We start from the raw sequence: 16,313 nt of genomic DNA on the forward strand, positions 1-16,313 counted from the left end.
AGCAACTCCCACTCTCCCGGCTCCATGGCTGCTGTGCGCGAGTGGTCCTGCACCCGCTGCACCTTCCTGAACCCCGTCGGCCAGCGGCAGTGCTCCATCTGCGAAGCCCCTCGCCAGAAGCCGGACCTCAACCACATCCTGCGGCTGAGCGTGGAGGAGCAGAAATGGGCCTGTGCCCGCTGCACCTTCAGGAACTTTCTGGGCAAAGAAACCTGCGAGGTGTGCGGCTTCACGCCGGAGCCGGGGCCCAGCGGCTCCCCCTTGCCTGTCATCAACGGCATCTTGCCCAAGCCCACCGTGCTTGTGGAGCCCAAGGGCACGTCCCGGGAGGAGGCCGCCAAGGTGGAAAGCAGCAGCGAGGATTCGGAGGGGAAGAGTCCTGATGAAGCAGAGCTGGAGAGCGGCTGGGCTTGCCAGCGCTGCACGCTGCACAACACGCCGGTGGCCAGCTCCTGCTCGGCCTGTGGCGGGCCACGCAAGCTCTCCCTGCCCAAGATCCCACCAGAGGCGCTGGTCGTCCCTGAAGTCATCACCCCTGCGGGCTTTCACATGGCCCCCTCCACCCCGCAGCCTTTGGTCCCCGCAGAGGTCTCTGATGGTGACGCCGTGGCCGCCCAGGGCCCGGTGGCTATGGAACAAGAGGCCCAGAAGATGCCAGCCTTCAGTCCCTTCTCCCCGGGGCTCCAGAACAACCCCGTGCCCCGAAGCCGCCGGGAGGTGCCCCCGCAGCTGCAGATGCCGGGGCCCGAAGCGCCGCAGCCCGGGGCTCAGAGCGCGGCGGGGCAGAAGGGCTCCCCGCAGGGTCAGGCCCGGGCCGCCCCGGCTGCCCGCTTCCAGGAGCTGCTGTCCAACAAGCGGCTGAGCGTGCTGGAGGAGGAGATGGAGGTCAGCCCGTCCCACTGGAAGTGCAGCACCTGCTCCCTGCTCAACTCCTCCGGCACCAGCAAATGCGAGGCCTGCAGCACGCAGAAGGGCAGCGACACCATCAACTTGGTGGGGGACTTGGTGAGATTCACCCCCTGCAGCCCCTCCAGCCCCGACTTCACCACCTGGTCCTGTTCCAAGTGCACCCTCAAGAACCCCACCGTGGCCCAGAAGTGCAAAGCCTGCGGCTCCTCCAAGCTGCATGGCTTCCAGGAGCACGGCGCGCAGGGCGAGCCGTCCCCCCGCTGCCCCGAGTGCGGGGCTGGCGACAAGGGCGGCTGCTCCTCCTGCGGCAGCAAGGCCCCCTCCGCCCGCAAGGTCGCCCGCCTCTTCCCGGCCCCGCTGCCCGGAGCCCAGGACAGGCCGGGCCAGTGGGCTTGTCCCGCCTGCACCCTGCTCAACGAGCTGAAGGCCAAGCACTGCGCGGCCTGCCACACCCCGCAGCAGTACGTGGCCCAGCGCAAGGGCCTCAAGGCCCTCAAGAGGAGGGAGAGCATGCACGTGGAGAAGAGGAGGCAGACGGACGAAGGAGAGGCCAAAGCCCTGTGGGAAAACATCGTGACCTTCTGCAGGGAGGTGAGTGCGAGCTGAGCTAGGCTTGCCGCCGATCTCGCTCGGAGAAGGCCCCCGTCACGCCGCCCCGGGGCGGCGCTCTGCGCGGGCAGCCCGCCGGTGTGTCTTCGGGCCTGCGGGTTGCAGAGGAGGCGCTCGCCTGCAGCGGCTGGATGCTGGCTGTTAACCCTGAAATGGGGCATTTGAAATCCACGGGAGGCGATCTGTAGGGTGAAGGGGCCTTCCAAGGCGACCCATCCGGCTCACTGCCTGCCCGAGGGTGGGGAAGTCTGAGCATTAACTGGCTCCTAGCAATGCTTTAAATCGGAGAGAGAAGGGAACGTTACGGGGTGATCAGCCCAGTTCCTCCCTGTCCGAGGGTGAGGAGGGCTGGGAAGGAGGGTGTGCGGGTGTGCTGCTGGCACCAGTGGGCGTGGGCAGCACCTGCGATGCGCTGGGTGCAGGAAATCCGAGGGCGCTGCAGGTGGAGGCGCAGAGCACTGCGTGTGCAGGCAAAGGACACTGCTGCCACTGCGTCTGTGCCTGGGATTTTCAAGGCTTACGAAGTCCTGCCTTTGTTTGTCTGTCTTGGGGCTGCTCGGCCTGCTGGTTTTGGTGTCTGTGAGTGCACGGCTGCACTGCAAATGGCTCACCCCCGTCTGGGGAAGGACGGCTGAGGTTTAGCTGTATCCTGGCTTCAGGTGGGGGTCTCAGGAGCGTGTGCTAGCACCCCTCCCTCCCACCGCGAAGTATCTGGCTCAGTCTGCTGGGCTTCAGTCGCCAGCAGCGCTCTGACGGCCCTGTTTTTGCCCTGAGTGGCACACGATGCTCCTGCGAATGCTGCTCTTTCTCTGCCCTCCTTCTGGGGCAAGCCTCCAGCTCTTCTGGACCAGATGGGAAGGGAGCTGCAGTCCCACTCTGACGCAGCGCCGAGGCTCTTCCTGCTCGGGCCGAGGAGCGCTCCCACGGCCGGATCTGTGCTGCGCAGACCGGTGCCCGTGGGGGTGTTTGACTTGGGAAGGAAGCTGCTGAGTGATTCTGGTTTGGGACTGGTTTTTTTTTTTGTTCTGATTGCTACGTGTCTACGTCTAACAGACCTGGGTGTCTTTATATCGGAGAGACCCTGATTCTGCTTAGCCCCCTCGTTTAAGCAAGTGGGCAGCCTCTTTTGTAGGCAGGGAGCATCCGTTCTGTCCAGTGGAATCGGGCCTGAAGGATGAGTTAGGAGAGATGGCCAAGCTGAATTAGCAGCTTGCCCCTGCCAAAAGGGGAAGGAGTCTTCCTTGCCCCATCCCTCCCAGCTCTCCGTCAGAGCCTTGGCGGAGCCCGCCCAGCTCGCTCACCTGGCAGCGTCCGGCCCTGAGATCAGCAGGGGCTGTCTCCCGAAGCTCCCGCTAAACCTAAATCACGGCTATTTTCTGACGCCGTTTACGGTAAGTCAAAGACTCTGCAGGTGTGAGGGAAGAGCTGGCAGCGGCGGTGGGACGGTGCCGCCGCCTGGCTCCGTCTTGCTCCTCTCCCTGCATGCCCGCGACCTCCCGCAGCAGCCGGGGAGTTTCTGCCCGAGCACTTGCTCCTGTAGAGGCTGGCGTGTCGGGCAGCCTCAAAGCTTGCTTCTGGCTCCTGTGTTTCATGGGAGCAGCGCTGCTCAGCCTTCCCCTGGAGGAGAGCGTCGGGCTGGCCAAATCTTCTGCCTTTTGTCTCTGTGCATCGCGGGAAGCAGCTCGCCTCGCAGCAGTGCTCCCTGCAGGGATCGCTGCCTCCTCTGCTGTCCTGGCAGCGCCTGTCCCAGTGCTTCTCAGTGCCTGGCCCCCAGTTTTGGCTTTATCCTTTCTCGTCCTTCTGGGAGGAGGGCAGGGCTGACCCCTTCCCCTTGGCGCCGGGCTGCTGCATCCTGTCTGTGCTGTCCCCCTTCTTGCTCATCCCCGTCTCGTGATTTTTCTCTCGTCCGATCCGACGTCCTTCCCCTTTCTGCATACCAGCGCGTGGCAGCAGGTACGGCGTGTTCTGCAGGGCCAGAAACACAGCCCAGGACTCTTGCCGTCCGTGCCTTCTCTGACGCTTCTGCCTGCAGAGCCGTCCTGTTCGCGGCTTTATCCCCTTGCAGGAGAAACAAGCAGGGCTCCTTGTCTGGCACCGCGTGTGAGCAGGCTCACTGCCACCCCGGGTGCCTGGCAAAGTGTCTGCTGAGTGCCCTGTCCAGCCGGTGCTCCCAGCTCTGGCGCAGAGGCAGGGCAGGGCGGCATTTGGAAGCGTGCACTCTGACATCCGCAGGGCCCGCTGCACCCATGGGCGAGCGTGGGGCAGGCGCTCCCCTGGGGAAAGGCAGCAAAGCCTCGGGACGTGTCCTCTTTGGCCTGCATTCAGATTTGAGTGGTGACAGTTATTAGCTGAAAAACACTCTTCTGCAGAATAGGAGCCGGAAGCACTAATTGAGGCGCTGTGTAGAAAGTGTTCGCATCAGTGAGCTGGGATTGCAGCAGAAGAGGGAGAGCGAATGCTGGCGTGGTGCGCACAAAAGCTCGTTTAAATGAGAGGGCTTTTGCTGAAAGAAGTTAATTTCGTGTAATTAACAGTAACAAAGAAATCCCAGGTCTTACTTCACCCTGTGTTAAACTGCCTGAAAAAGCCATCCTTCTCCCCTTGGGGAAGTTCGGTGCTCCCGTCCTATGTCCGTGGCTGATATTTGGGGATATTTATGGGGTTATTTGCTGTTTAGTCCACCCGACTTTATTCAGTGCTCGGTAGCGGGTGGAATCGGACTTGGGAGCGAGGGCTCCGCAACTGCCAGGTTGGATTTGGGCTGAATCTGGTTGTGAAAGGCGCTGCTGGCATGGTGCAGAGCTGTGCCACGGCGCGGGGCTGTGCCGGGGCTGTGCCAGCAGAGCCTGGGGCCGCCCCGGGGGTCTCGTCCCGTAGCACGGGCTCGGACCGAGGAGCGTTTGGTTGCCAGATGCTTCCTCAGAGGCTTGCTGCTCGTGTGCTTTGCCACTTGTAGAGGCGGCCAAGGTCCCGCACGGTCCAAGCTTTGGCACCAGCGTGAAGTGTGAGATGTTCCCTGCGCGGGGAGGTTCCTGGAGAACACAAAAAGGCAGATCGGAGATGCAGTCGGGAGCCCCGAGGGGCTGTACCGACTTGTGGCTTTCCAAGCCAGCCCCGTTCCCGGCGGCTCTGGGGAGCTGTGTGCCACACAGCTGCACACTGATGCCGTCCCTTGCCTTTTGCTCTCACAGAACAAAGTCAATTTTGTAGATGACAGTTTCCACCCTGGGCCCAAGTCTGTGGGATTCCCGGAAGGTGACAGCGTGCAGCAGCGGGTGAAGCAGTGGCTGCGACCCCACGAAATCAACTGTAGCATCTTCAAAGACCGATTGTTGAAGTGGTCGGTGTTCCGGACGCCCAGGTCCTCAGATATCCTCCAGGGACTGCTGGGAAACTGCTGGTAAGGAGGCGAGAGCTGGGGTGCCACCCTCCTGCCCCTCTCCCCCGTCATCCAGACCCGGATCGTGCCCCCCAGCCTTACCCAACCCCATTGCTACGCCCCGGGCACGTGCCCACCCTCTGCCCGGCCCCTTCCCCCTGCGCTGGGTGGCCGGGCAGGGCCATCGCTGCCCACCCACACCCCGCTGAGCCCATCCGCGTCCCCCGGGCAGGTTCCTGAGCGCCCTGGCCGTGCTGGCCGAGCGGCCGGAGCTGGTGGAGAGGGTGATGATCACGCGGACGCTGTGCCCCGAGGGCGCCTACCAGGTGCGGCTGTGCAAGGACGGCACGTGGACCACGGTGCTGGTGGACGACATGCTGCCCTGCGACGAGTGCGGCTACCTCCTCTTCTCGCAGGTCAGCAGCCCCGGGGGGGACGCAGGGTGGTCGGGAGGGGGTGGGCAGAGCTCCAGGGGAAGGGGGGCTCGTCCCCAGCTAGCCCAGGAAAAGGCAGTGGGGTGGGAAGAGGCACAGCTGCGGTTCACGTGGGGCGCCTGCTGTTGTGGGCTGCATCGAGAAGGGCCGACGGGTGCGTTTTGCCGCACGCTGAGGCCAGCCGAGCTCTTTGAGGCCATCCCATAAACCTATTTCAGGCCCCTTTTGGCGTTTTCCGGGCTGCAGTGGAGAAGTTTCTTTTGCATTTTTTTTTTCCCATCGCTTCTCTCTGCATTGCAGGCCAGCTCACTAGCGGGGGAAGACATCTTTATTCTGCACACAAAAGGGAACTATTTTACCTCTGTGGCTTTGCACTGAGAGGGGCTGAGCGAGAGCTGTTTCTCTCCTCTGCAGGAAGGTCTGGCAGCTCGGCTGTGCCGGGGAGGGGCCGCGGGGAGGGAGGGGACACACAACAAAGCAGCCTGTTTCGAGCCAGTGCCCGGTGGCTCTGAGCACACTCGGGTGGCATCTGCTAGGATTAAAGAAGCTCCCTGAGCCACTCCGGGACGTCACTGCGCATTCTGCCCTGCCTGCCAGGCCCAGGGGCGCTTGCTGGGATCATTTCCATGAAGGAGACTGAGAACGTCTTCATTGAAACTCAGACTGCACAAATCTGCCAAACAAACCGAAGGGCTGCCGTCGGGAGGAGAGACGGGGGCCAGGGACGACGGGCTTTGACTTTGTTCTGCAAATCCAGATCCTGTTTTAAAACACACGCAGCCCCGAGCCGAGCTGCAGAGGCAGAAGACAGGGAGCACAGGACTTTGGGGAGACGGGGCCTGGCAATGGGTACGTGGGGAACCTTGGTGCTGGTGCCGCTCGCAGAGCCCCTGCTCTGAGTGCGCCTCCCTGCAGTGTGCAAGTGGCCGAGCCTTGGGGCAGCGGCGTGGGGCAGCAGAGCCTCGGCTCGGTCCTGAGCCCTGCTTACCCCTGGCTCTGTCCACGCAGGGACAGACACGGGTCTGTGAGCAGACACGGGTACGGCGCGGCAGGTACGCTGCTAGAGGGGCTCTGGAGAGGGGAAGGAAACAGAGTCTGTGTCTGCAGTTTGCCTCGTGGTGGACAAGATGCAGTCAGACGCAGTTCTTTATTTTCAGTGTAGAATTTGCCTTTCTTGTCTTTTTGTTTTCTTTCCCATCCATCTTCCCTCTCTTACCAATTTCAAGCTGCGGGTTTTTTTTTTTTGGAACTTGAAGGTTTTCACATGGGCTGGGCTTGCCTCACCTTTGTTTCCAGATGCGTCGGAATCATCATGAGATTTTTCTGTGGAGTGTTTAGGTATGAGAGCTGAACGTGGGGCTAAAAGAGGTAAAACAGAGTTATAAAAATGAAGGGAAATCAGGCTCTTATCAGAGCTCAGGGACTGCATCTCGGGCAGAAGTAAGCAACGTGAATTTTTGTTGAGTGGGGGATTCAAAAACAAACCCGAGAAAAGCACTTCCAAGCTTTCTTTATCCATCAGGAAGCTGCTTCGCTGCCCTCCTTTCCTCTCCCAACTCTTGGCTGCCACCTGTGAGTCGCACGCGGTCACGCACGCACCGCTGCTTTTCCCCTGCTGCCCTCCGAGCGCAGGGATCATTTCCGTCAGCAGCTGAGCTGGATTTGTTGGAGACATGGAGGCCACCAAATGTCCCCTTACCTTCCACGCTCGTACGTTTGCAGCTTCCACATCCCCTCCTCGCTCCCTCGTCCTCAGGAGGTGTCGCCTCCCAGGACAAGCGGTGAAGCGTCGCTGGTGACTGCGCCCCGCAGCACGCTGAGGACCCGCAGTGGTGGCTCGGACAGAGCTGGGAAGGCTGCGTGCTGAGCTGAGCCCGCGCCACGGGGCTGGTGGAGGCTCCGCAGACCTCTGGGTGCAGAAATGCAGCTCCTGCACTTCGTCCGTCCTCAGTTCGGCAATGCCAAGATCAATAGCCTGGCACTGGAGCAAAGGGACTGCAGGGAGAGTTTCCCCCTGTAAAAACACATCTTGTTGCTCTCCCTGGGATGGAACTGGGGGAGTTTTCATGTCTGCCTAGGAGGTTTTGGAGCTCACCCTTGAAGCAGCCTGCTAGTTCCATGCGTGAAATGGGAATCCCACAGCCGCGTGTGCTCTAGGCAGCCTCTTCTGCCAAAGGTGTGGTGGTTTTTACACGCAGCGATGTGCGTGTGAGAGCTGGCGGTTCCACGTGTGCTCAGTACCCATTACTGAACTTTTTAAAATCCGGATCGATGGGAAGGAAAGGACCTGGTAGTACCAGCTAGGAACCCGCCTCTGCCAGCCCGGGTGCCCTAAGGTGCGGCTGCGTCGGCATCCAGGCACTTCCTTTACACATCAGCTCCAGGACGTTTTCCCAAGTGAGAATTAAACCACTTGGACCAGATGCTGAACGGGCAGTGCAGGGGGTCACCCGCAGCCTCGAGGGAACGAGCTCCTGGTGGCTTGGCCTTGCCGCTCCTGTCCCTCCATCTCCCGGGGGCCGGAGGGGTGGGCGAGCAGGGCTTTGCCGGCGTGCTCCCCTTGCCTTTCCGCCTCCTGCCCAGGGTGGTTCCTGACGTGTTCCCGTCTCTTTCCCCAGGCCCAGAGGAAGCAGCTGTGGGTCGCCCTCATTGAGAAGGCGCTGGCCAAGCTTCATGGTTCGTACTTTGCCCTCCAGGCGGGGCGTGCTATCGAAGGCCTGGCTACACTAACGGGTGCCCCCTGCGAGAGCCTGATGCTGCAGGTCAGCTCCACTAACCCCCGCGAGGAGCCCATTGACACTGACCTCATCTGGGCCAAAATGCTGAGTTCTAAGGAGGCTGGGTAAGACGAGGCAGGAGGGCGCCGTGGCAGGAGCAGGGATGCTCGGAGAGGGGGGCGAGGGGGGCCGCGCTCATCTGCAGAGGCTCGGAGGAGAGGGGCTGGTGCGTTAACGGGGGGGGGGTCCATCGCACCTGGCGTTTGAAGCATTGACAGAGCCCCCCTCCGAGCTCTGTGAAGTGGGGTCTCCTTTGTTTAATTTTGATACGTAAGTAAACCCCTGGTGAACTTCCCTGTGCTCGCTTACTGCTATCTCACGGAAGTTTGGAAGTGGCTGGCATCGAGCCCGCTTGCTTTGCTTCGAGTCCTGTGGATTGTGAAGTCCTGGACCCTGCACGGCTCCCACCCATACCTGGCATCTTTGCAGGCCGTACCTGGGCATTTGTTCGGGCTGTTGGAGACAAAGCAAAAGCAAAATCCTCCTGCTCATCGCCCCAGCAGGAAGAGCGGGAAGGCGGTTAGGTTCCTGGGCTCTGCACCGGGGAAGTCACTGTGGTTTTTGGGGGGATGGCCGAAGGCAGGGTTGCTGCTGTCAGTGTGCAGCATGGGGTTACAGCTGCGACTGTGCCACGGGGGAGGCTGATGCATCCCGGCACGTGGTGTCCCCCTGAGCCTGGCCAGTACAAACCTCCCATCCCAAACGGCCTGTCCTCACCGCTGCGGAACGGGCCCACCGTGTGCAGCACGGCAGCTGTACCGTTTGCCTCCCCGCATGCCTGAGCCCTTCCAGCCAGCAGCAACACCCTTGGCAGGACCCCAGGGCCTGGCACAAAATGGGTAAGGTTTGGGCAAAGATCCACTGTGCACGGACGGGGCTCCCAGCCCTTCAGGTGGGAAGGGATGGGGGATTCAGCATGGTGAGGGCAGCCCTGCACTGTCTGTCCGGTGTTATTCGGGAGCCAGCCAAGTGCCCTGCTGCTCAGAGAAGCTCTCCGTGGAGCCTGGGCTCAGCAGAAACCCAAGGGGATGGAGGAAGCTCGCTGCTGCCCAGGCTCAGCTACGGCCAGCAGGGTCGGGGCCCTGCTCCAGAGGGGTTTGCGGTGTGGTTGCAGAGGGAATACACAGGAGCCCGCTGCGGGGAGCCTGTCCCGTGCCTCGAGCGGTGGGGACGAGCTCCCCCCGTGCCTTGCAGGACACCGAGCGTTTTGCTGTCCCCTGTGCAGGTTCCTCATGGGCGCGTCCTGCGGCGGGGGCAACATGAAAGTGGACGACGTGGCCTATGAGAGCATGGGTCTCCGTCCACGGCACGCCTACTCCATCCTGGACCTGCGGGACGTCCAAGGCTTCAGGTGAGCGCAGGGTGGAGGCTGGCAGTGCAGCAGATGTCCCGCCAGCAGCCTGAGAAGAAAGCCTCCTTACCCCTGGGCCTCTGACGCTGTTGTTCCCCGTCCCCCAGACTACTGCGGCTCCGAAACCCCTGGGGCCGCTTCTCCTGGAACGGCAGCTGGTCCGACGAGTGGCCCCACTGGCCTGCTCCCCTCCGTCATGACCTGATGCCCCATGACAACAGCGAGGGGGTCTTCTGGATGGAGTACAGCGATTTCATTAAGTACAGTAACACCCGGGAGGTGGAGGCTGTGGGGTGGGAGCAGGCAGCATGACCGGGGGGGCTGTGGGGTGAAACTGCCTCACGGGCTGCTTCGTTTAGGGTCATGGGGACCCCTTTGCTCAGGGGATGCAAAGCCCCAAAAGCACAGGGTGGTGGGCATCAGTGGGTCCCTGGAGCTGTAACTCCCCTCCCAGTCCCTTTGCAGGAGGGATGAGAAGGCAAATGGGACGTGGGGACAAGGTGGGGCAGGCAGGGCCGGGCATCCCCGGGGGGAGGCGGGTGACGTTCCGGTGCCCGCGGCTCCTGGCTGCGTGAGCTGCAGCCTGCTGGGGCACGAGGCAGAGGACCCACTGGTGCTGAGCCCAGCTTCCCCACAGGTATTTTGACTCCGTGGATATCTGCAAGCTCCATTCAGACTGGCACGAGGTGCGTGTGCAGGGCATGTTCCCCAACAAGGCCAACGGGCCGGTGACGGTGACATCGCTGACGGTGTTGGAGCGTGCCACCCTGGAGTTTGCCCTCTTCCAGGAGGGCAGCAGGTGAGCAAGGCAACGCGAGGGCTGCAGGCAGCAACCCAGCCCTGGGAGGAACGCCCGAGGTTGTCCCCATCACACCTCTTCACCCCGTGCAATCCCGTAGGGTTGCAGAACTCGGCGATGAGCCTCCGCTGGCATTTCTCTGATCCTCATGGCTTACGTTTCAGCCAAAACCCAAACCCAGGCAGCAGTTCTTGGGGCAGCCCCCGGGGCAGGGGGAGGACTCTGGGTCTGCCATTCTGTCCGTGGCCCCCCACGCTCTGCGGGGCAGCACCCGGCTGATGTGTACCTTTCTCCCCCTTGTGGCGCAGGCGGTCGGACACGGTGGACAGCCACTTGCTGGATCTGTGCATCATGGTTTTCCGGGCCACCTTCACCAGTGGCAACAAGCTGAGCCTGGGCCGGCTGATGGCTCACAGCAAACGGGCCGTCAAGAAGTTCGTCAACTGCGACGTCATGCTGGAGCCGGGCGAGTACGCCGTCGTGTGCTGTGCCTTCAACCACTGGAGCACTGTGCTGGCCGGCCCCGCCGCCGCCCAGGGTAAGGAGCTGGGTACCCTTCCCGCGGGGGTGCTGGGGGAGGCGCTGGGGGAGGCAGAGGTGATAAAGCCCTCGACCTTCACCATGGGAAGATCCTGCTGGGGGTGGAGGTTGCCCACGTGCGCAGCAACCCAGTAAGTCCCCGCTCCCGAGGGCTGGGTGCTTGGGGATGGTCTCAGTGATCTCCTCTGCGCGTTGTCCTCTCCACAGCGTCCAGTCCCACCAGCAGCCGGCCGGCCACCGATTACTCCAGCTATATCCTGGCCATCTACAGCTCGCGCCAGGTGATGGTGGAGCAGATGGAGGCGCAGCCCACCACACTGGCAGATGCCATCATCCTGCTGACCGAGAACAAGGGCGAGCGCCACGAGGTGGGTGCAGTGGCATAGGGCAGGGGCTGACCTGCCCGTGCCTGCGGCAGGGAAGGGGACAATGGTGCCAGAGCGAGCCTGGACCCTGCCTCTGCCACGTCCTCAGTGGGCAGGGCTCAGCTGGAGGGGGAAGATGCTGGCCCAGGGGTTAAGATTTAGAGACAGGGCTGCCCGGAGGATTTGTCCTCCTGACCGTGCCGTTTGCCCCAGGGCCGCGAGGGGATGACGTGCTACTACTTGACGCATGGCTGGGCAGGGCTCATCGTGGTGGTGGAGAACCGGCACCCCAAATCCTACCTGCACGTCCAGTGCGACTGCACCGACAGCTTCAACGTCGTCTCTACACGTGGCAGCCTCAAAACGCAGGACAGCGTCCCTCCCCTGCACAGGTCCGGGGTAGGCAAGGGTGGGAGGAGAGGGTCAGCATGGGGCAGGTGCGTGATGGCACCGAGGGGTGCTGGTGGAGGGCCTGGGGCAAGGCAGGGCCCAGGGAGGGGGTGGGAGATGGGGGCAGAGGGTTTGCAGTGCGTGGCCAAACGCTGAGCCCGACTCTCTCTGCAGGCAGGTGCTGGTGATCCTCTCCCAGCTGGAGGGTAACGCCGGCTTCTCCATCACCCACCGCCTGGCGCACCGCAAAGCCACCCAGGCCTTCCTCAACGACTGGATGTCGACGAAAGGCACCCACAACCCGCTGCTCACACCCGAGGTCGCCGGGCTCCACGGGCCCCGGCCCCTATGACGAAACGCTGCCCCCTCCCTGCTCCTCTCCCCTGTGATTTTCACCCAGCCTCTGGCCTGGGGCTGCCCCCGAGCTGTCGGCGCTGAGCCGCGGGGCAGAGCCTGAGCATCACGCCGAGCACTTTGCCCTCTCAGGGCCAGGACCAGCTCTGCCGGCCGCCCCCACGGCACTTTACGAGGAGCAGCTGGGGGCACGGGGCCATCTCAGGATCCCACCTGCCCCATACCCCGCTGGGGCCGGTGCCCTCGGCCAGCCCTGGGCACGCAGCATGGCAGTGGGGGGCTGCAGGAGAGGGGGGGGCTGGAGGTTGCTGTCAATGCCCTTCCCAGGCACCACGCTCAGGACTCTGCCCCCTCCTGCGGTGCCAGGGCCCTGGCGCTGCAAAAAAACAACAACAACAAAAAAAGAATATACCTCTAATGTCTGTCCGTCTGTGTGACCCTCCGTCTGTCCCTGGGCCCTTCCCCCTGTCTTGTCCCCCCCGTTGTCTGCTGCCAGGACCGAGTGGGCACCGAGGTACCGCAGCTGGGCCGGGGGTGGCGACCCCCACCCCGTGCCGGGGCTGGGAAGGGCACTGGGTTGTCGCAGAAAGCTGTTGCTGTCGGTCGGTTTTCACCACACCTCGGGACGAAATGAAGACATGCGCTTCCCCACCTCTGCTCCGGGGTCGCGAGCAGGGCTGGGGGCGATGCTCCGTCCCCCCCACCTCATCGCAGTGTTACTATGCAAAGGCGGCCGCTGGAAGCAGCGCCTGGAGAGAAGCCATGCGGCCCCAGCGGGGCTCGGCCCCCCCGCGCTGCCCTGGGGGGTCTCCCCCCACCACCCCCTGCCCTGCGGAGGTGCGGGGCGAGGGGCAGCAGCGGTGCCACGGGGCAGCGGGGACAGAGCCGGGGTCCGGAGAGCAGCACCCAGGGGGTGGCTCTGCCCCGTGGCCCTGCCCCAGGGAGACGGGGAGTGATTGTGGGGGGGAGGAAGCAGTGGGCCCCATCCTTCGGAGGGGCGGCAGGCGGCACAAGGCGAAGGTCTGTGAGACCCTTGGGTGCTGCTGCGTCCCTGCGGGGGCTTCGTGGCGAGGCTGACCTCGTGTCCGTCGGGCTTGGCATGGGTGTGTGTCTGTGTGTTCGTCTGCTGGGGTCCACCAGTGCTGCCCCCCCGCCCCAGGCCCCACTGGGGGGCACCGTGCTGGGGGGCAGCCTGTGACGGCAGGGGCTGTGTGGGGCTGCCCGGCCTGGCCGTCTGTCCCCTCCCAGCCCTGAGGGGCTGGGGAACGCTGAGCCAAGCTGTGGCTGTGGTTATTTTTGTTCATTGCTCTGTTTTCTCTCTTCCCCGCTCCTTCCTCCTCGGGATGATTTGTCCTTCACTTTTTCTCTCTGTCTTTGTGAGCTGTGAATATTTTTAACCCTGTAAATACTGTCCAGCTCTTAAGAAACATAGGATATTTTATCAATTGTAAATCAGATCAGTACTCCCTGTACGATATGAATTATCCATGGGTGGTTTTCAAACTCAGGTTCTGACGGACCAAATAAAGTTTTGTTTTTTACTGAAGCTGCCTGGTTCTCTGGGGCCGCCGGGGCGGTGCCGGCCGCCCCCCCGGGGGTGAGATTTTGGGGGCCGAGCGAGCCTGGAAGCCGCTTTCGGGGTTGGTGCCGGGGGAATCGCGGCCTCCGCGGGGTCGGGGGGAGCGAAGCCGGGGCAGGCAGCGGCCGGGAGGGGGCAGCCGCCGCCCGCGGAGGCTCCGCTCGGGCCTGGGGCCGAGGAGCGGGCGCCGCGCCCCGGCCCTGCCGCCTCCGCCCGGCTCCTCGGAGCCCACCGAGCCGCTGCCCGGAGGCCGCCGGGTCCTGCCCCCGACCCCCGGCCCCTCTCAGGGCCCCGGCCCGGAGCCGGCTCCCCGCGGTGCCAGGCCCCCGCCCGGTGCCCGCCCGGTGCCTGCCCGGGGCCGGGCTCCCCGGGCTGCCCCTCGCCGCCTCCCGGCTGCCGGGGCCCGGGGCCGAGGCAGGCGGCGGCCGCGGCGTTCCGGCTGAGCGGAGGCGGCCGGCTGCGCGCCAGGCCCCTCTCGCCTGGGGTGGGCACCTTGAGAGACCAGTAGGGAGAGACAGAAGGAGAGGCTTTCTGCCTTTCTCTGAGCGACTCGTAATAGATTTTTCCGGGCGAAACATCTTTGCATTCAGGAGGCCCTGTCACAAGCCATCAGCCTCAGCCGGGGAGAAACAGATGGAGAGTTAATTTTGGTGGGGAGGGCACTGCCTCTCTGCCTTGCTCCGCTCTCAGTCTGTTCAGGGAAGGGAAACGTGACGGCAGAGGCAGGGTTTAACCCTCGCGTCCCTCACAGCCCTCGTGGCCTTCCCCAGCCCCATCCCGCTGAGCCCCCGTGAGCTCGGGACAAATCCTGCCCTTCGCCACGGTCCTGCCCGGGAGATGGGGGCACCTGCACAGAGGGGACAGCCCCAGGGCTCGGCGGTGGCGCGCGGTGGCCCAGGAGCCTTGTCCCTGCCAGGGGCTGGGTGGCTCCCCCTGCCCCAGTAACAGCCTCCGGCATCAAGCTGCAGCGATACCGAAACAGCCGGGGCGTGGGGATGTGGTGCGGGCATGGGCAGGGACACAGTGAGGGGATGGGCATGGCTGTGGTACGGGCATGGGTATGGATGTGGCATGGGTATGGATATGGTGTGGGTACGGATGTGGTATGGGTATGGGTATGGTGTGGGTACGGATGTGGTATGGGTATGGGTATGGGTGTGGATGTGGCACTTCTCCCAGGAGCAGGTGACAACTGTGACGTTACCAGAGGTCCCCAGCCACCAGGACACACGCAGAGTGGCCAAGAGGTGTGGGATGGAGGCCAACAGCTGTGGCAGGGTGGGAGGCAACACTTGCAGTAGTTAAGAGACAGAATTAACCGTTTTATAATTGAGTGCCAAAAAGATATCATTATTACATATCAAGATATCAATTATTGCGTATAACTGCATGTGAAAAAGATACCATTATATTTGAATTACTGTTTTTGTAGCAGCGTGTTGCTTAATCAACAAGCACGGTCATGCCTTAAATCAGCCGTGTCTTCAGCCTGAGGTCCGAGGGGGAGATGGGCACTGGGCAGGGAGAGCGGGCTGCTGAGAAGGGAAGGGCGGGCGGAAGGACAGGCAGCAGGAGGGGAGAGGAAGAGCGGCGTCGGAGCCACCGGTGTGTTGGAGCGCATGCGTGACGATGCAGGCAGCAAGCAGAAGGGGCTGTCCCACGGGGCTGTGCCGTGGCATGGCTGTGGGGCCCTGACCGAGGGGCCTGGGCTACAAAGCGTTGGGTGACGGGGACACCGGGTCATGCTTAGTGGGACAGAGAGCACCAGGGAAGCTGCAAAGGGCGCACTGTCCCCCCCCATGCTGCCGACCACCAGTGCTACCCATCGCCCTGATGGCAGCCCCGTCCTCTCCAAGCTCACGGCAGCCCCAGGCCTTGCGCTGCTCTGGCATTTGCCATCCCATCGGTGCAGTCACCCTCGGCAAGGGCGGCCGAGCCCATCCTCCCTCCACCTGCCGAGCCTGGGGGGGTCTTCCAGGTGGAAGCAAGGGTCCTTCTGCATCCCCACGTGCACCAGCGAGGTCCTGGCCGCTTGTCAGGACCTGGCACCGCCACCACTGCGGCTCCCGCGGCCATGCCGGGGCTCGCAGGGTCTGTGCGGGGAGGGGGCACACCGGGGAACGTGGGCTCGAGCGCTCTCCGTGATTCACTCTGACTATAATGGGAGCTGCTGGTGAATATTTTATGGCTCCCACAGGGCAGATAGAACATATTGTGCATTTTACGCCACAAATCTCCGCCTGGAGACAAGAGGGAGGCTTAAAAAGAACATCACCAGCGCTGCACTGGGATGGAGGGGGCAGAGCTGCAGCGGCTGTGTGGGAGCAGGGCTTGTGCCGCTGCAAGGGCATCGCTGGGCATCCGCTTGGGGCCCGCAGCTGCCCGTCCCCATGCTGGGCAAGGCAGGCACTCTGCCGCCGCAGGATCGCGTTGCTGCTGATGCGCTCTGCGGTCGCTGCGGCTCTGCCTGCCCCAGGCTGGCCGGGCTGCTCTGCGGCTCTGCGGCGCAGGCAAAGTGCTTTGCCCGCGGCTGCGTGCTGCAGGAGGGGCCGCTGCCCACGCTGCCTGCACCGCGGCCTGCCTTCCCCTTCGTCAATAATGCAGTCCCTGCCCCGGACCGCCCGCCGGCACTGCCCGCAATAATGGATCGGGGACGTGAGCAATCGCCCCAGCTCAGCCCAGCACCCCCGGCCCCCTCCTCATCCTCGGCTGAGGCCGATGCTCTGCCGAGAGCATCACTCCGGGCTCTGAGCAACCACGGCGGGGTTTGGAGGGAGTGGATGCTGCTGGGACCACAGCTCTGGTCTGGTCCAAGCAGCAAGCACCG

General features: G+C 63.3%; 1 protein-coding gene across 5 annotated transcripts in view; it reads left to right on the forward strand.

Annotated features, from left to right (window-relative positions):
• Positions 1-13,450, forward strand: part of CAPN15 (calpain 15) — a 53,705-nt gene extending 40,255 nt beyond the window's left edge. For all 5 annotated transcript variants that reach the window (XM_080557132.1, XM_080557135.1, XM_080557133.1 and 2 more), the window contains 11 exons: positions 3-1,500; positions 4,710-4,918; positions 5,130-5,313; positions 7,950-8,173; positions 9,334-9,459; positions 9,567-9,719; positions 10,097-10,258; positions 10,567-10,796; positions 11,006-11,166; positions 11,377-11,555; positions 11,728-13,450. In XM_080557132.1, the coding sequence (XP_080413258.1) occupies positions 3-1,500; positions 4,710-4,918; positions 5,130-5,313; positions 7,950-8,173; positions 9,334-9,459; positions 9,567-9,719; positions 10,097-10,258; positions 10,567-10,796; positions 11,006-11,166; positions 11,377-11,555; positions 11,728-11,905 (3,304 nt within the window). In that variant the 3' untranslated portion in view covers positions 11,906-13,450. The remainder of the gene's footprint in view (positions 1-2; positions 1,501-4,709; positions 4,919-5,129; positions 5,314-7,949; positions 8,174-9,333; positions 9,460-9,566; positions 9,720-10,096; positions 10,259-10,566; positions 10,797-11,005; positions 11,167-11,376; positions 11,556-11,727) is intronic.
• The last annotated feature ends 2,863 nt before the right edge of the window (positions 13,451-16,313 follow it).

This window comes from Anser brachyrhynchus, assembly GCF_964034855.1.
Source record: "Anser brachyrhynchus genome assembly, chromosome: 15".
NCBI classification, from domain to species: domain Eukaryota; kingdom Metazoa; phylum Chordata; class Aves; order Anseriformes; family Anatidae; genus Anser; species Anser brachyrhynchus.